This window comes from Frieseomelitta varia, unplaced genomic scaffold (genome assembly GCF_011392965.1).
Source record: "Frieseomelitta varia isolate USP_RPSP 00005682 unplaced genomic scaffold, Fvar_1.2 scaffold_580, whole genome shotgun sequence".
Classification (NCBI taxonomy): Eukaryota; Metazoa; Arthropoda; class Insecta; order Hymenoptera; family Apidae; genus Frieseomelitta; species Frieseomelitta varia.
The window spans coordinates 50,864-71,044 of record NW_025110346.1 but is presented as its reverse complement, the minus strand read 5'-3'; the positions used below and the strand labels follow the sequence as shown (position 1 = coordinate 71,044).

Sequence of the window (20,181 nt, the reverse complement as noted above, 5' to 3'; positions counted from 1 at the left end):
TTACTAGAAAAAAAAAAAAAAAAAAAAAACAATCGTGGCTATTTGAACTAATTTATTTTCTTTTCATTGTTATTTTTATTAATTACGATTCGTTCTCGAAATAGTTTCAAGATAATTTTAACGGGCGCTCCAAGCCGAAGCAATTTGACAGAGCCACTTAGAATCGCACGATTTTCAATTGCAATGTCAAATCTAATCCTTATGAATATATTCTATGATAGGTAACATAAACGTGAGATAAATGTAAAGAGCAGAAGTTGAAACGCTGTGTGTAAAGGTTGAACGGGTCAGACTAAAAAGTGGCGAGCGCTTTCATTTAAAAAAAAAAAAAAAAAATTGGCCCTTGATGTTTTGCTTATAACCCTTTGCTTCGTCTTCGCTGGGCCTGAGAAAAAACTTGCCAAAAAAATCTTATATTCACAGGATGCCCGTGGGAAACGCTCCTTCCAAGGTTTACGAGATTCAGACATTTTTTTTTTTATGCGATCATTACGCGCCTTCTATCTGCATTGATATTTTGAAATTTTCTTTTTTTTTTTTTTAGAGAAAGATCTTTGTAAAATTAATTGCTTTGAATGTTTTCTTTTAATTACAGGAAATAATTGAAAACAAAAGAGGTGACTCTTGTTAATATACTAAATATTTGAATATGAAATAGATTTCATTTATTAATATGCTAAATATTGAAACTGTTATAATTTCGTAAAAAAAAAAAAATTGTATAGTAATAAACTTGGACTCATTTCAAAATACTTTATTCTCAAAATACATCGTTTTGTTCTAGGATGTTTTTGCAATATGTAATAAATAGCAAAGTGAGAACACTTTTGTTCTCGAAAGTGCTATAAATTGCTGTAATTATAAAAAGGCTGAAAAGTTCTTTTCACGACTGAATGAATTTGTAAATTTCCCGCCTCTCTTTTACAACGATCCTTCGAAAATTGCTGTACGACTTTTTATCGCCAACTTGTTTAACTTTGAAAACTTAGACGAAAGTGATTTTCTTTATCTGCGCTTAATATTCAAAGCTTGCGATAAAATGGCGAAAAAAAGTTCACACGTTGAAATTTCACAGGTCAAGGGTAGTTGTAAAGGCTTTATTATTCAAATTTCATTGTAGATTCAATCACAAAAAAAATTTTTCAATTTACTATAATAATTTATATTATAGCATTTTCACTTACCCATCCTTACATATATTAAAATCTATATAAAACTTAGATTATTCTAAACGTACGATGCATTTTGAAAGTGAATAAAATTCAGGCTTTGAAATTAAAAGTTATCTATGTAAAACACCTTAGATTATTCTAAACGTACGATGCATTTTGAAAATAAATAAAATTCAGGTTTTAAAATNTATGTAAAACACCTTGGATTATTCTAAACGTACGATGCATTTTGAAAGTAAATAAAATTCAGGCTTTAAAATTCAAAGTTATCTATGTAAAACACCTTGGATTATTCTAAACGTACGATGCATTTTGAAAGTAAATAAAATTCAGGCTTTAAAATTCAAAGTTAACTATGTAAAACACCTTAGATTATTCTAAACGTACGATGCATTTTGAAAGTAAATAAAATTCAGGCTTTGAAATTAAAAGTTATCTATATAAAACACCTTAGATTATTCTAAACGTACGATGCATTTTGAAAGTAAATAAAATTCAGGCTTTGAAATTAAAAGTTATCTATATAAAACACCTTAGATTATTCTAAACGTACGATGCATTTTGAAAGTAAATAAAATTCAGGCTTTGAAATTAAAAGTTATCTATGTAAAACACCTTGGATTATTCTAAACGTACGATGCATTTTGAAAGTAAATAAAATTCAGGTTTTAAAATTAAAAGTTATCTATGTAAAACACCTTAGATTATTCTAAACGATGCATTTTGAAAATAAATAAAATTCAGGCTTTGAAATTAAAAGTTATCTATGTAAAACACCTTAGATTATTCTAAACGTACGATGCATTTTGAAAGTAAATAAAATTCAGACTTTGAAATTAAAAGTTATCTATATAAAACACCTTGGATTATTTTAAACGTACGATGCATTTTGAAAGTAAATAAAATTCAGACTTTGAAATTAAAAGTTATCTATATAAAACACCTTGGATTATTTTAAACGTACGATGCATTTTGAAAGTAAATAAAATTCAGACTTTGAAATTAAAAGTTATCTATATAAAACACCTTGGATTATTTTAAACGTACGATGCATTTTGAAAGTAAATAAAATTCAGGCTTTAAAATTCAAAGTTATCTATATAAAACACCTTAGATTATTCTAAACGTACGATGCATTTTGAAAGTGAATAAAATTCAGGCTTTAAAATTAAAAGTTATCTATGTAAAACACCTTAGATTATTCTAAACGTACGATGCATTTTGAAAGTAAATAAAATTCAGGCTTTAAAATTTAAAGTTATCTATATAAAACACCTTAGATTATTCTAAACGTACGATGCATTTTGAAACTAAATAAAATTCAGGCTTTAAAATTCAAAGTTATCTATGTAAAACTTATCGTCAATTTTACAATTTTTTTTCCTTTTTTTCTTTTCAATAAAATTGTAACAGTTTAAATTCATCTCTACCGAAGCATTTGATTGGTACGCGTTCACGACGTCGATTCGGTCAGTTGGGCCCGCGCTCAGGTAGGAGGGACACACGGTGCAAAAACGATTATTATGCAAGTATATCGTTAAACTCATCGCTATTTGCGAAGGAATCCAGATTTATCCTGTTTATTCGGTGGAAGCCTGTCGTGCGGCTTTTTATTCAATCTGTTTTCGTTACGTTGGCCGCCGAATCTTTTTGGTCGACCTCCGAACTCTTTCATTTTGTTCACCGTCAGTTTCTGCATTTTATTTCTCGGTCTCGGGATTGTCTATTTTTGCGCCATACCGCAAACGGAGGACGGATCATCGTTTCTCCGAACAGAAACTTAGATTAAGTATCTTCTTTTTCGTTACTCTCCGGTTACTCTCCGCCGAATGTCGAAGAAACGCATCAGACCAGAATTCCTCGAGCCGTCAGATATGATCGTTATCTCATTCGTTTCGCTATCAAAATCTCGAGAAATGTTTGCATTTGCACGCGTTTTGTATTTGTGGCAGCTACTTCAATTCGACTTCCAACTGTCCTTACAGAATTGAACACAAACTAAAACCTGGCGAATTGAATTTTCCTTACAGAAGCTGCAAAGAGAGAAATAAGGGAAAAAGCCGCGTATTTTGTCAGACCAATGCACTCGTCGAATTTTGCTAATTCCTATGGAAATATTGGTGCAGTCACTTTTATCAACGCTGAAACATGATGCTTTCAAAAACGAAGGGAATTTTTTTCAGAACCGTAGTCTACGAATTAACATTATAATCGTAGGTAAAAATATACAACCGTTGGCCCATCTCTCTTAGATATTTTATATTTCGTTGATTCGCGAACATACGTCACAGCTGTTTTTGCAATTCCTTTTGTTTTATTCAAACCGCGTTGGTAGACGTTTATTTTTGGCATCGATGAACTTGACACTAGAGCTACCAAAGTGGTCAAAACGAACCAATTTATAATTTTTGTCAGACATTTTATAGACACGAAACAGTGTATTTTTAACGATTTAAATAACCTTTCGTAAAATACATAAATAAAAACACATACGCCATTATAAAGTATTACAAAATTTCCCTATTTTTCTGTGTCTTCAATGTCTCTAATGAAAATTTTATGCTTTAATCGTTGGTAATTCCAAACTGTTCAGTAAATTCAACCACCACGAACATCTTTGGATCATAAATAAATAAAAGAGAAATCCATGTTGCAATAACTTCAAATATATTGCATTTAATATAATAACAATCCTATTAGCAATTAGCTTTACTTATCGAACAGATTTTGTATTTATTTATATCGTAATACCACCGCACCGAGTACAGTTTGTCTCGTTCGTCAAATTGTTAATTTATTCGAATAACTTTCGAAAAATGTGCAATTCGTTCGAACGATACACCTCGGACGCGCCGTGAATAAAACGACGTGTAAGTAGCATATCGCACTCGACAGCCTGATCGACAAGGTTCATCCCGCCTTCGTACCAAATAAAGTCCTGGGTGTTTTGCGATTTTAACGGACTGCCATTTTTTTTTCCTCTCCCTCTCGATGGCGCGGTATGCGGGCACAAAATCGGCCGACCATACTTTAAAATGCGCTTAAGGGAGGGAGAGAAGTTTTAAACAGTAGGGGATGGAAAAGCGACGGAGGTTGGCCGTTGCAAGGGGAATGGAATTCGGGCCCCACCCTGGCGTGCTTAAAAACGGTACCCAACCAATGTCGACCGAGGTATTTCTACCCCCGAATATAACCTATTTACAATGCCTGGTTTTCATCACCGTGGCTCCAATCGACACACTGGCGGCGCTGCACCCTCTTACTTTTATAATGTCACCGGGGGGGGGTTATGATCGAAGCTTCTGCTAACGAACGACTCGAATTATACAGAATTATACAGAATAGAACTATAGAATTTTATATATATATATATATATATATATATATATATATATATATAACTATAGAATTAGTTTTATACTTATACTTATATGCTTACAGACTTATGTAACTATATAACTATATAAGTTAAGTAACGAGACTTATATAACTATAGAATTATACAGAATAGAATTATAATTGATCGTTTGATCAAGTATAAGGTTTGATCATTGTAAGGTTAAGAGAAGGATAATTACTTTCTATTCGCTTGATGATTTGCTGAGAATAATTTTTAGAATTCAAGGTATTGCTTCAATCAACGATTATCGTGACAACTTGTTCCTAAGTAAATTAAAACAACGTCGGAAAAAAATAAATAATCGGCGCTGTATCCTTTACTTTTATAATGTCACAGGAGAGTATGATCGAAGCTTCTGCTAACGAATTATACAAAATTATACAGAATAGAACTATAGAATTTTATATATATATATATATAAAACTATAGAATTAGTTTTATACTTATACTATATGCTTACAGACTTATATAACTATATAAGTTAAGTAACTAGAGCTATAGACTTGTATAACTATAGAATTATACAGAATAGAATTATAGTTGATCGTTTGATCAAGTTAGAGGATATCATAAGGTCATTGTAAGGTTAAGAAAAGGATAATTACTTTTTATTTGCCTGAGTATTTGCTGAGAATAATTTTTAGAATTCAAGGCATTGTTTCAATCAACGATTATCGTGACAACTTGTTCCTAATTAAATTAAAACAACGTCGGAAATAAATAAATAATCGGAGCCGTATCCCTTACTTTTATAATGTCATAGGAGAGTATGATCGAAGCTTCTGCTAACGAATTATACAAAATTATACAGAATAGAACTATAGAATTTTATATATATATATATATATATATATATATATATATATATATATAAAACTATAGAATTAGTTTTATACTTATACTATATGCTTACTTATATAACTATATAAGTTAAGTAACAAGAACTATAGACTTATATAACTATAGAATTATAGTTGATCGTTTGATCAAGTTATACGATATCATAAGGTCATTGTAAGATTAAGAAAAGGATAATTACTTTCTATTTTCCTGAGGATTTGCGAAGAATACTTTTAGACTCAAGTATCATGACAACTTCTCCCTAATTAAACTAAAACAAAGTCGAAAATGAAAAAGAAAAAAAAAGACCTACGCGCCACCTAACAGCCAAAGATCCACCGGCAACAATTAACCCGAAGAAATCGTTCGTTTCCCTCGTTAAAATATCCTCTGTACGTTCTCCCCCTGGCATTCTAGCATCATCTCTCTCTCTCTCTCTCTCTCTCTCTCTCTTCAGTTGCCAGTGATCGTTGACCAGCAAATTAGTTTTTTCCTGCCTCCTCGTCGAAGGAGAGTTCACCTCGTCGGTAGGAGAGAGAGCATGTGCAAAAAGTGGGGATAAGTAAAATAGTATCCTAGAGGAGCCCGGTGCCTGGTGCTCGTATATATCAGGGGGAGGAGCTGAGGAGGGTAACTGCAGGGAACGAAAACGGTAAGGTAAAGCTGGCAGATATAGCCAGCCGACGTAGAAGAAGAAGAAGAGAGAGGCAGAAGGAGAAGAACGAAGAAGGGGTGGCGCACGATGCCTAGTAAGACTAGAAGGATAAAAAGAGGGGCTGTTGGACGGGAACGGTAGATAGCCAAGGAGGATGGAGGGGGGGGGAGGAGAGGAGGAGTGGGCCAACCTAACCAAGAAACCAAGGGGAGAGGCTGTGGACCAGCGGAGAAGAAGAGGAAGAAGAAGATGAAGAAAAGCGGAGAGGCAGCTAGAAGAGCAGAAGGGAAAAGCTTCAGCGCGAACTAGATAAAGCGCGGAGGGGCGGGAGAGTAGCGAGAAGGGGACAGAAAGGTAAGGTAGGGGGATCGAAACGGCGACTCAGTCCATCTGTCCGGTGTTTTGTCCAAGCGGCGGCAGAGGCACTAGACAAAAACTCACCTAACCCTTCCTTGATTACAATGCCAGTAAAAAGCGAAATACTAACCGCTGCTGCTGCTGCTGCTGCTGCTGCTGTTGCTGCCGCTGCCGCCGCCGCCGCCGCCGCCACCACTGCCTGCCTCCACTGGCACTGGTGTGTGGTGCCGCGCGAGAACGGCCGCTTCTAAGAAACTAGACTCGTTTTTGCGTAGCATCGGAAGAGCGTCCGCACCCGTGAGCTATCGAACAAAGAAGCTATAGCACTCGTTCAGCTCTCACCCTCGTCTCTCTTCTCTTTTAGACCACGTCTAACCGAACGTCTTTTACCCTCGACCACCCCCCCTCATCTGCTGATGGCTGCTTCTAACCCGCTTCTATCACTTCTTTCTCTGCCTAGCCCCTCCTAACTTCTCTTCTTCTTCCTCCTTCTCCTCTTCTTTTTTTTTTTCTGTTCCTTTTTCGTTCGTTACCTCCTTCGTGTATAGATAGATTGATCAAACAAAACTGGATGAAGTTTAGGCAAAAAAAAAAAAAGAAAGAAATAGAAAATTTCATTAACGATATAATACAGTCGTCGTCTTCTCGTGGAATCGACTTACAAATTTATATTGTTTGCCTAAAGCGTTCTTTGATTGCTACATGGACTCTTGTCAAATACCCAATTCCACGTTAATTCATCAAAAGATCAATTGTCCCCATGTCACCCTATGCTTCACGACTGCAACGAGGAATCTCAGACTTTAGAGATCGTCAGTTTATTTGCAACTCTGCTCTAATTTAATTAAATTCCCATATATACGTTACGAGTAGGTACGCGCGAAGACACGTAGACTAACGTACGACTTACTTGCCAGTTGTTGTTTTCTTATATTAGCTTTAGACATGCGCGATAGAAAGTTCGCTTCTGCTCCGTAAAACTGTAACGCCGTTCTCCATCGAACGGCTATTTTCTTAATCCTTCCCCCTATCCCCGCATCATCCATCGCGCTTCCTCGTCTCCTGCGAGTCTCCTCTCTTATCTATTACGTTAGACTTATCGATTCTCCTCGAAGCGTTTGACGGTACTCCCGAAGGGAAACGTCGCTTCTTCCTCTATCTCTCTCTCTCTCTCTCTATCTCTCTTTCTCTTCCACGTCGCTGTTGCAACACGGCCACGCCGATCGATGATGACTCTCGAGACACTCTGTCTCTTGAATTTTTCCTTTTGTTATCAATTGTTATCAGCGAGACGACAAGAATCGAGGATCAGAGCTGGCTGTTTATTACTTAATTCGAAAAAAAAAAAAATGTCGGATTTAATCGTGGAGATTTTCCCACAGAAATTCGAACAGCAAGTCGCGCAAAGGGGTGGGGGAGGGGGAGAGAAAGGGAGAAAGAAACGAGACGAGTCAAATCATCCGAGAACGAGAGTGCGACCCGTGAATTTGCTGGGTTGAAAAGCAAACGGAACGACCGACGGTGAACACGGTGGGCAAACGGAGGAAGAAAAGTCTCGGTGGTGGCGAAGTGGCAGCGTGCACGCACTCGTTCCCAGGAAGGCTGAGGAGGCCACGGGTAGGATCAGGTTTTTCTTAGCGCGTCCCTGGTGCGCGCGGTATTGGATGCTATGCCGTGACGACTCTGCCTCCGACTCGCGTACGTGTTCCCCGCTGACAAAAACGATTATACCGTGCCAAAAAAGTTGTTATGTAAATGCACCGCCTGTCCTAGACTGTCGGTCAGAGGTAGTAGCTACTCTACTCGATCGAGGCGAGAGAGGATCCTTACCATTGCCTGATTACAATGAGCCGAATTATCCGTTTCTCCCTCGGTTCTATCGAATCGATGCTTCAGAGACTGAAAACCGAAATATTTTGAGGTTTAGGTATTACACTCAGAGACTGAAACCGATATATTGGTGAGGTTTAGGTATTATACCGGTATTTGCTCCCATATTAATCGTAATATAACCGCTATTTGGGAAATCGGTTTTAATACCGGTACAAGACGGTATTTTCATACGTATTTTATCGGTATTTGATGTCCATCAACGGTAAAAATACTGAAATACATACCGGTACGGTACCGCTTTACTGACGAGGACACATTTCTCATTTTCTACGTACAGTGACTCTTGTTAATATTCGGACATCGTGCTATTCAAAATATCGTTGTGGATTTCGATTGTTTATAATAGTGAATTTGGATTGATTTTTTAATAATATAATAGAACATTCATTATAGTTTATAGTAACGTAAATTTTATTTATTTATTGCACATACTTTTCTTAATATCGAACAATAAACAGAACTATGTCGAAATGTAGCGTGGCAAAAATGTTCAGACATTTGAACCTGAAAAATTATTAAAATAAACAACAATTAATATTTTATTAGGTAGCCCCTAACTTCAATATATAATATATAATATATCGCAGACGCTTAGGCATATTTCCAGTAATTTTTTTTAAATAATTTAGCGGAATATTCTTCCATTCTACGATTAATCGTTGTTTCAACTCCTCTTTCGATTTATCGACGTACGACAATTAGTTATTTTTCACTGAGAAAAAGGAAAACCGTATCGAGAAATCGGTCATCTTTTAAAATTAAGTAAGAGTATCGTGGCTGATATTGTATGGAGATACAACGATAAATTAGTATTAGAAATAATAAAGGATACGTGTATAAGCGTCATCGAATTTACTATCAGCTTTATGAAAACATTTGATCATTGTCTCCTTTTCCTTTTCTAATATATTAATATTTTATTTACCGGTTATACCGAAATACATCTACCGACCTAACATCGTTTTGATAGCATCATACCGATATTCGCATCATTTCGGTTTCATCAAACGTAATCGAATAGTAACCTAAAAATACCGATATCCGTAATACCGATTCTGTGATTTTCGAGGGATCCCCATTTATCACGACGACGTATAAAAGTATCCGTCATTATAGATACAAGACTCTATATATAGATATGGAGATCGACATCTGTGAAAGAATGAAATACAAAATGGAATTAATTCGGAAAAATGTAGAAAGAAACTGAGATAGAGAGAATGACGATATTTTACACATTAGTGAAATTTAACAGTCTGTTGGAGCTGAACGAATCTGTTCGAACTCGTAAATTCGCGAGACTCGGCTCGAATTAAATATGAAACATTGAAATTTTTGAAGACTACTTTTTTTCCAAAGGAATTCCTCGCAAAATTATTTACTCCAAGGGGAGAACCGAGATCTGATTTACTTTTAAACGAGCGTTTCTTCTTCGTTTCGCAGTTTCCCTTAATTTGATCAATTAAAGTTTCGCAATGGAAGAGATTACTCCTTGATAAGAGGAGTTGAAAAGAAATGAAAGAGAAACAGGAGCTGCCTTTCGTGCCTTTTTGTATTTGCTCGTTTTTTTTTTTCTTTTTTTTTAAGAAGTTGTTGATAAATTTATGGACAATAAATCATGTACGAATCACTCTCATCGATTGGGCATTGTTGATTTTGATTTCCGCGTGATCAAAGGCCTCATGAATATTTGAGACGAACGCACAGCGTGTAAAAATCGCTCATGTTTAATTAACGAATGGCACATAAAACACACTCGATACTGTAAAGCACGTCTGGCTTTCGTTTATTTTATACGAACGTTATCGGTATCTCATTATTACTGTAGCTTGTCGAAGAAGCTAATTGCAAAGAAGATCGAAAGAATACTCGGGAGTGTTTCAAGAATGCTCGGATGGGATGTAAAAATAGTAAAAAGTACAGGCGGACGATGGTAAAAACGTACGTTTTATGTATATACATACATACGAACGTATGTATGAAAAAGTTAATGGAAACTCAAAGAAGATTTGAATTAAGTTGCAAAATGTCATAAGACGACAAGGCGCGGTAAAATTTTACATCCCGAGATATGCTTATTTAATAATTCTGCGAGTGGCCTTTCGACAATGAAATTCTTAGTTTTATATTAAATGGCTATTCTCGTTAATGTAACGCTACTTTCGTTCTCCTTCCGATCGAGTTTGAATCAAATCGATTTTATATATAGTTAATATTTCGATTTCCAGAGAGAGAGAGAGAGAGAGAGAGAGAGAGAGAGAGAGAGAGAGAGAGAGATAAATGATTTATTACTTGGAAAAAATAATCTCAACACATACTTGAACACATACTTGAATTCTACATAGCGTTATTTTAATACTTGGAGAACCACCGAAGCGGTCAAACTGATCAATTCATTATTTATTTACATATTTAACAAAACGTGAAACAGTGTGTTTTTTTTTTTTAGAGATTTAAATGATTTCTCGCGTGGTACATAATTAATGGCTTGTGTACTATAGTACAAAGTTTCACTATTATTTTTTTACTTTGACGTCCCTGAATGGAAATCTTACGCCTTGGTCGTCGATAGTTCCAATGTCAAAGAAACTTCTCATCCCTTGTAATTATAGATATTGATATGTAACAACGATGTGATGGATTCACGATAGATTTGCATATCATTGTGAAACAAATATCTGACGAAATCGTTCGTTTCCCCCTCAATGGAAAACGGTGAAATTAATATTTTCAATCCTGATTTCAAACACGGTTCAGAATTCGGTAACAATGCGCCCAATGTTTAAACAAACAACGTCTTTCACCTTCTGCGCGTAATTTATTATTAAACAGCGCACGTTGCGCCAGGCGGCGTTCGCGTGAGCGAGTCCATCGAAGATGGAACTCGCGCAAGAGAGCGCGCGGTTGTCGGGGGAGTGAGAGATCGGCGCCTCATTAGAAAGATCCACATATCCCCTTTGGTGGGTTCAGGTCCCCGTGGCTGCAGGGGCCAACGTCAGAAAAATCTCGCGGAACGAGTCACCCCGCTGCTGTCAGGGACTTACTCGTATCTCGGTCGGTGTATATAAGCGTGAGACCGGGCCTCAGGTTCGTAATAAGACCTGACGGCCAGGTTTTTCAGGGCCCGGCTCTACCCGTATTGCTCCGTATCTCCTTCTGCATTTCTTCTCTCTATCGTTCTCTCTTAGCTTCCTGTCGCTCTCTTTTTTTTCCCCTCCCTCTCTCTCTCTCTCTCTCTCTACATCTTTCCATCGTCCTCTCTCTACTCATCCCTTAAATATCTCCCTTTTTCTCTCCTCCTCCTCCTCCTCCTCCTCCTCGTTTCTGTCGTTGCTCCTCTCCTCTCTCGTTTCCTCCCGCGGTTCATCTTCCGTTTTGTCTTTCTTCCCTTTGTTTTAATTTCTATCCATTCCTCCTCGTCGCGCCTCCACGCCGCAGGTTTTCTTCCCGAAGGGACACACACAACTCGATCCTCTCACTCTTTCTCGGTCTCTGTCGCTGTCTCTCTTTCTTTCCTGTTCCCCCGTCTCCTCCTTTCTTTTAAGAACGACGTCCGATGCCATGCCAGCGGTTACCGGTATTAATTTATACGCTGTACGTGTGTGCACGCCGCTTTTTCTCGCAGTTCCTCGAAATTTGCAAGAAACTAGTCGGACACCCTGGCGGCTCGGCCGTCTGCCGCATAGTGTCCGAGTGGCGAGCTCTCCTCCGCTCAGGTGAGCTCCGGAATCGGCTCGGCCAACCGGACTCGCCAATAGAACCGATCGATCAACCGATTCACCCCTTTCGTCGATACGTCGATACGCGCCGGGAAATTATTTTTCGGCGAGTCATCGGGGGTCCGACCCGAAGAACGTGAATTATTCTCATCGCGGAGAATATTTTTAATGCTCTCCTTTCTTTGTTTCGTCATTCTTCTGTTGCTGTGTAATTGCGACTTTCGAAGGATTAATAGCAAGCTGAGAGCTGTGTCTTTGCGCGAAGGATCGAATTTGACCGTTTGTCCCATTTGTAAATTCTTAACAATCTTATTCACTCTATAGATCAATGATGGCGGACCTACGAGTCCGACACCGACCCACGCATGCTTTTTAAATGACTCACGCGTTGATTTTTATAAACTTCTATCGTCATGTATATAAAAGAATTTTAATTATTTTTCGAAAATAATTCTCCCCTCTTTTCAAAAAATATTCAGAAAATTACACGTGTTCGGTTAGAGCTTAAAAGTGAAAAATAAATGCATAATTGTGTTTTATGGAGGATTCACGACTTGTTATGTATACATATAGGTATTTTAAGTCTTGAATGTTATATACGAGTTACTTGTGTCCAAAAATTTTATACAGTGCATACGATTAAATAGATGTAATAAACACTAAGAAACACGCTAGATCCCATTCTCAGAATGGGTAGCTTTGCTAGTTTTTTATATAATAAAAGAGAGAGACGATGAAAAATATTAAGAAACAAAGTATATACATCTAATGTATAGTGCAGGGGTGACTGGGCACGATGCCACCCCTTTTATATCAATTTTTTGACGTCGACATTTATTTTTTGCCCTTCACTTGCGAAAGTAAAAGTTGTGAAACAAAAAGGAAACGTAAACTTTTTAGAGGATTATGAAAGTGAGAACCAAAAAAAAAAAAATAATTTTTTACCATCCTCCCCTCCCCCCTTTCAAGTGACGCCACTGACTTAGTGACCCACGAGCTAATATTAAAAAAAATAATAAACAAAATTTGATCCACTTCTCAAAAAGGTCATCTAATGATTTGTTATTTATTATATTTTATCATATTGATATTATCTATTCGTTATTTGTACAATGAGTCGTTGGAATTTTTATGGAATGAATCGGACAATTGTTGTCCCAGCTTTGTCTAATTGAGCCAAACGTTGCCTCTCAATGAATCTTTTTTTCGTGAATCATTTAGTGGTGCAGACGTCCGTACCTCAGAATGAAGCGGAACTTCAATTGTACAGGGTGATGCAGCGTGCGTCTCTGTTGAGCTACTACGATACACTTCTGGAAATGGGTAACGAACAGTAATAATTCCTCTTCGATAATTTCAAAAAAAGAAAAGAATTTAACACTAGAACTACCAAAGTGATCAAAGTGACCAATTTATAATTTTCCACGGAAATTTTATATGTACTTGTAACAGTATATCTTTTTTTAGACACTCGAGTTTCTAATGAAATCTTTTTCTTGTACCTTGCACTTTAATTTCCTTGTCACAAATATTACACTCTAGTTAGTGTGACACTCGGTCAGTTCTAACGTTACCATAAAATACCATAAAACAGTGAAACCTTTCAATTTTGTAAGATCATCCGTAATTCGTGCGAAAAAAAAAGAAAGAAAAAAAAGAGAAAGATCGAACTGTTACAGGCGGTGACGACGTGCAACAATTGTGTGACGCCGGAGAAGAGGAATTTCTAGAAATTATGGCGCTCGTTGGTATGGCAAGCAAGCCCCTCCACGTCAGACGACTTCAGAAAGCTCTGCAAGAGTGGCTCACAAATCCTTGTAAAGTACCACAATATCGAATTCTTAAATGTCTGAAATTCAGTTCGGAACGTAATTGCAAGAGAGTAAAGAAACGTACGAGATGAACGCAATAAAAACAAAAAGAAAATGAAAAAAAAAAAAAGAAAGGTTCCATTATCGGAAGCACAGATATTCTCCATCTTACGACAAGTCAGAAAGTTAATTTTAAGACGATTAATGGATCGATCAAAATTTCTTTTCTCACAGCGCTTTTCCAAACGCCAGTGGTGCCGACGACAGCCGGGTGCAAAGCTCCAACTGGCATTGGATTCCCCTGCGTGAGCCCTAGGCCGCAAGTGCAGAATCTTCAAGGCTTCGCGACCACCACGCAAACACCAACTCCTACGCCCTACGTTTCGTCGCACGTGTCCCTAACACCGTTACCATGCAGAAGCACCAGCCCCATTGTATCCGTTACAAGTGTGACAGCACCGGTGGCCTCGACGACCTTTCGACAAAGTCCAAGCCCCAATACACCTCTGCCTTACGCCACTTCTCACAGTCCTGGCGTATTACAGGTATATCTCTCGATTGATAGACATAGGGTAAGAGATGGCCACGCTAAGGCGAAGATAAGCGTAATTTCTTTGTTATTTTTTTTTTTTTTTTTTTTTTTTTTTTTTTTTTTTTCATACAGAAGAAGCACAGGATAGGCGAAAAGCCTATTTCAAAGCATCAGAATATAAGAAACAACTAATTTTATTAATTTCGAATTAAATTAGTGTACTCTAATCTGTAAGAAATTAAAAGAAATTACTTGGATTTGTTACAGTAGAAGGTGATTTTTGTGCACGTCCTGTAGTATCTTAGCAAAGTAACTCTCTCATGTATTAGAAGCCAAGAAACAATAATTTTGTTATCGTCTTTGATTTAAAATTGAACAAGTAATTTGTGAAAATAAAACGGATCGTCTTACCCGAGAGCTAACTGTGTTCAGTGTATTCAGTCAAAAGATCTGCATATGTTTCATCAGATTCTTCAAATGTGCCTTCATTGCCGGCGAAATAGAACCAAGAAAAGATGAATTAACACTGTACAATGAAAACAACTAAATACACTGTGAAAGAAATTGTAATTCAAATAATACTACGGTTTTTGAAAAGGATTTATTAGGAAAATTATTAAATTTTTCAACACTTACAGAGGAATGCCCCCTTTGACATTAGAACTTCCGACTAAGGGATAAAATTTCTCATCAGAGATGAGATAGAGACGTTAAATTAACAAGAAACAGAAAATCACTAGAATACAATAGGGTAGACAAGCTTTCATTAATGTATTTTACGAAGAATCGTTCAAGTCTCAAAAAAATACACTGTTTTATATTTATAAAATATCTAAACGAATATATTCAAACGATCAGTTTGACTAGTTTGGTAATTTTAGTGTCAATAGCTTCGTGTGAACGAATTACATAATTGGATAAATGTTGTTACTTTCAGGTAGGAACATGCGAGTCGTCCTGCGGGAGCGGTACAACGCCAAGTCCTAGTGGCGGTGGTGGTGCACCTGCGAGTCCAACGCAACCCACCCCGACCCTCTTGCAATCTCAGATACAAAGACTTGCAGAGGCGGCTGAGAGACTTGCAGCTACCATTCGACCCGTGGACCCAAAACCTCATAACGTTAAGAAGAAGATTTGCAAAAATTTAGAAGTAAATATCACGTTTTTATATATATATATATATTATACTTGTTTGCAAGGATTTACAAATCTTTATCAATTTTATGCAATCCTATTGTGTTTACTGTAATTGCAGATGGTAATGGCTATGCCCGATAGCGATCCACGTAGAATGGAGGAGATTCGAAAATACGCAGCAATTTATGGGAGATTTGACTGTAAGAGGAAACCGGAGAAACCACTGACACTGCACGAGGTGTCAGTGAACGAGGCTGCTGCACAAATATGCAGGTTCGTACCTGCCCTACTTACTAGAAGAGATGAACTTTTTCCTTTGGCCCGACGTGTTGTGAGAGATTCTGGGTATCATTATTCAAAAAATCATTAGTAAGTATCTTCAGCTTCTTATCAAAAATATTGTTAACTTATTTAAGATGGAAATATCGAAGGTGTATTGTCGATGTAGGTGATAGAATTTAAAAGAGGCAGTAGGTAACAAAAAGCCACAAATATTTGTGCGGTTTTTCTTAAATAAAGATAAAATTGTACTTGTGCTCGATTCTTTTCATTAATTTAAAAAAGATTGAAGATTTAAAATGATGAATCAAATATTTACGTGTAATTTTGGAAGTTGAATCAGGACATTGTATTCATATTTGAAATGCTTTAGTTTGTCTGTGTCGAGAACACGTGAGAACGGCGAAGAAAACGAACCCGAGCGTACAAAGCGGCAAAAGCTCGAGCTTGAGGGTGAGAACGAAGATGCGACGCAGGTTAGCTCACCTCGACCATAATAATAAGCCATGTACAAGTGATTCCAGTTCAGAATCATCATAAACTTGGGACAAAGTCAGGGATTTTCGTATGAATTAAATGCGACCTATGTTTATACGATTAATGAAAAAATTAGATAGGAAAGATTTCATAATACCTAAATTACATTGGAAATTATGTTGAATATTCTTATTTAAAGATTCGATCAATTTAGTATGAGAAAAACGATCAAAAAAGCTTCCTTCTAACGTACACAATATCAACTGCTAGATAAGTTGAAACAATACTTGTATATTTTTTATGATCAGTAATTAAAGGAAATCATTAAGTGATGATTAATAAAATCGGGATAAAATCGACGATTTTTTTAAAGTATTGCGAATAGTTGGAAAAACTATATACAGTTTGAAAATAATGATAATTCCAAAATTCTTGATGGACTCCCATAGTTGTGATTTGATCTGGAATTGTTGGCATATTAACGAGCTGCTGCACTCGCATGAACGCTAACAACTAACTATGCACCCAGCACGTAAACAATTGCAACATGTAAACTACCACTACAATTGATATACGTGAAGCACAGGCGGAAAAGGTCAAGTATAGCTTTTGCGTAACATGCATGGCTTTCGCACTAATTGTTTGCATACCTTTATGTTTGTCAAATTAACAAATTTTTAGAAAAACGAGAAAATATGAAATTACCATCTAGAACGAATTGTTTTCAACCACACTCGTTGGGACTCCATGCTTTGCTCCTGGTGTCTTTACGAGTTGTGTATATATAGTGATCAAATATAGCTATCAGCTCTCCTCTGTTTTTCATTCTCTACGTTACATCTGTCACCTTCTACTGTCTGTAGCAGTTCACTGTTCTAGGAGGAGTTGGATCTACGTTGCCCTGAAATGGACATAAGTAACTCAACAATCAGAAGACATAGATCTTCAAGGTGATTACTTTGAGCTCAAATGGATCTCGATACTCTCCATGCTCCTTCGTAGATGGATAATGTGCTATAAAATACATAAGTTTCTATCGCCAAAATCTTGGTTATTGTGTTATCATAAACTTTGTCGACTCTGCAAGTATATATTGATGTTCAGACATTTGCATTTGTTTTAGTCCAGTTTGGAGGAAGAAGAATAACAATGGTATGTTCAGTGCGAGTATCGAGGAGATCAGCGACTCTGACAGTCAACTTTCCTTCTCGAACGAGGAGTCTTCATCGATACACGTGAGCGAATGAACTGCTCTAATGTAGGGTATGTATCGTGATTGATAGAAGTTAACAATATTCGTCGTTTGCAGGACACTAATGAAGCTGAAGCGGATAACACGGACAAGGAAAGTGATTTCAATCTTAAGGTAGCAAAGTTGAGATCAATTTATTATTTATTGATTAATAAATGATAAGAATACATGCACAGTGACGTTAATTTAAGTAAATACAAAATGAGTAATTGAACATTTATCAATCAAGTCAACTTTAACTCTCAATTTGATCCAAATGCAGGTAATAGCTTCGCGGGGCGACAACATAATTGCTGTGGCAAATCCTGCATTAATGGAGTGTAATCATCCCATAAAGGAGGAACCAACGGACGAGAAACCAACACTGTGATATTGTTAAAAAAATTTGTATTCTCAGAAATATATTTCAGCCTGTATTGCAATTAGTATTATTGTCATGTGTATTTGACCATTGTCGTATTGTTCTCTATAATGTAACTTTTATTGATTACATTGATTGGTTATTACATTTGTAAAGATTTCTTTATTAAAAATTATCCAAGTATTGGAATTAACGGATGTTGCAATTGATTTCTATGAAGCATACGAATATATGCTAATGCGGCACTGGTCATGTAGTTTTAATAAATTCTTTGTACTTATTAAACTATAGAAAACACTTCTGGACATTGTATATACCTATTTCTTTAAATATAAAAAAAAAAAAAGAAAAAGAACGTACGTTGTTTGAGATGCAATTGCGTATTGTACAAGATTTAAATTTATAAATTGTAAATATACAATGAACGTTTTTTATTCAATGTATTGTATTTTTAAAGCGATCTATAGATTATTATAGCAATTTATGTAAGTTAATAAATATGTATGAAAACAGTTATTGCGAATATTTCTTAGATCTGTTTGATATCTATTTAATATTTATTTTAATGTCAATTAATTGGCATTCTATGTGGTTTAAAATTATAGTTACGAGTAGTTAAATAATTACATATTCGATCTATAGAGTAGAATCTGTAAACTTTTATGCATACGTTTCTAAAGATCAAAAGACATATAGGAAAAAAGCTGAGGATTTAATTTGAGAAAAACAACAGCAAAAGCTTGCAAATTGATTCTCTTAATTCCATTTTTTTGCAAATAAAAATTTGGTCAATTTCTGGACCTTAAAACACTAGCACTGCGTAGCAACGAAAAGGTGGAACTAATTTATGTTGCTATCCTTGTCACACGCTATTGCCCTCCTTGTCGCACGCTGTTGCTCTCCTTGTCTTCCGCATTTACATGTTTGCCCTTGTCGCACGCTAGTGCCCTCCTTGTCTAATGACGCTAGACAAGGAAAGCAACAGTGTGCGACAAAGACATCCTTCGATCTATTGAAAAAAAAATTCAACTTTTTACACACACGTTTTTCTAGGACAAAACACACATAGAAAGAAAGCGGAGAGCCTAATTTTAAGGAAGTATATAAAAAATTTGTAAATTATTCCTCTTAATTAGTGCGAACTGTCACAAAATGGACATGGTGGCGCCATCTAGCGGTAACTCAGCGGTACTAATTAATTATAAAAATACTTATTTTTGCATTTTAAGGGTTAAATGGTGTATGAAAAGAAAGCTAAGGGTCTAATTAGAGTAACACAATCACAAGTTCACAATTAATTTCGCTAAATTAGGTTTTTTCGTAAACGAAAATTTCTCTGTTTTACGAGGTTGTAGTGATTATGATGATAATATTATAATACTACAAATAAATAAGAACTTCGTGACTTTAGTAACTTTTAATAAATTATAATAAATTATATAACAATAAAGTTTATAGCAAAAATAGATAACTGTTTTCTACAAATGTTAATTAAGGAATGACTAACTAATTCTAAAATGGAGTCTATATATACATCTCTATCAACAAGTAAACAAGGTAATAACATCTCCCTAGTGATAATAAAAATAGAATAACAATTTACAGTTTGCGGTGTCGATTTACAGGAATCGTACTTTTCGACAGAAAGATTGTGTAGATGGCGTTGGTATTAATTTTGAAGGTGTAATGGTCGCTACAAGCTTGAAGGGCTTGAAAGTGTTTATGACGATGCGAGGATAATGTAGGAAGTGATGATGTGGGTAGGGTGAGGAAAGGTTGTGCGTTTCGTCTCAGAGTCGCTGCCTAGACTCATCAGTGGGGTTGATGGCAGCGACTCCTTACCCCAGACGCTTGTTGTTCTAACTACTACTCGCTATGCTGGACACGGCACTCATCCTAGCGGTTCCGCACTCTGTTTGCTTAACATCGAATATCGATTAACTTCGACGCTAGGCGCACAGCCACTTGCGGCTTGTGCAAATTGGTGTTCGAAACTCGTACTCGAGGAACTATAGGTCGCTACAAGCTTGAAGGGATTGAAATGGCGATGATAATGCGAGGATAATGTAGGAAGTGATGATGTGGGTAAGGTGAGGAAAGGTTGTGCGTTTCGTCTCAGAGTCGCTGCCTAGACTCTTCAGTGGGGCTGATGGCAGGCGACTCCTTACCCCAGACGCTTGTTGTTGTTGTAACTATTCGCTAGGCTGGATGGTCCCCACCCATCCTAGCGGTTCCGCACTCTGTTTGCTTAACATCGAATATCGGTTGACTTCGACGCTAGGCGCACAGCCACTTG

At 36.6% G+C, this 20,181-nt stretch overlaps 1 protein-coding gene and 1 long non-coding RNA gene across 9 annotated transcripts in view; both read left to right on the top strand.

Annotated features, from left to right (window-relative positions):
* Positions 1-18,390, top strand: part of LOC122534253 (NGFI-A-binding protein homolog) — a 25,587-nt gene extending 7,197 nt beyond the window's left edge. The window contains exons 2-11 of one of the 8 annotated variants that reach the window (XM_043664717.1): positions 13,258-13,359; positions 13,716-13,853; positions 14,082-14,392; positions 15,317-15,529; positions 15,635-15,789; positions 16,169-16,271; positions 17,152-17,222; positions 17,396-17,507; positions 17,582-17,638; positions 17,787-18,390. In XM_043664717.1, the coding sequence (XP_043520652.1) occupies positions 13,258-13,359; positions 13,716-13,853; positions 14,082-14,392; positions 15,317-15,529; positions 15,635-15,789; positions 16,169-16,271; positions 17,152-17,222; positions 17,396-17,507; positions 17,582-17,638; positions 17,787-17,894 (1,370 nt within the window). In that variant the 3' untranslated portion in view covers positions 17,895-18,390. The other 7 variants (XM_043664716.1, XM_043664715.1, XR_006307857.1 and 4 more) reach the window with 7 other exon arrangements.
* Positions 3,997-6,711, top strand: LOC122534254. The gene is made up of 3 exons (XR_006307858.1): positions 3,997-4,333; positions 6,246-6,247; positions 6,700-6,711. It is a non-coding gene; the product is annotated as an uncharacterized LOC122534254 (long non-coding RNA).
* Positions 18,391-20,181: the final 1,791 nt, after the last annotated feature.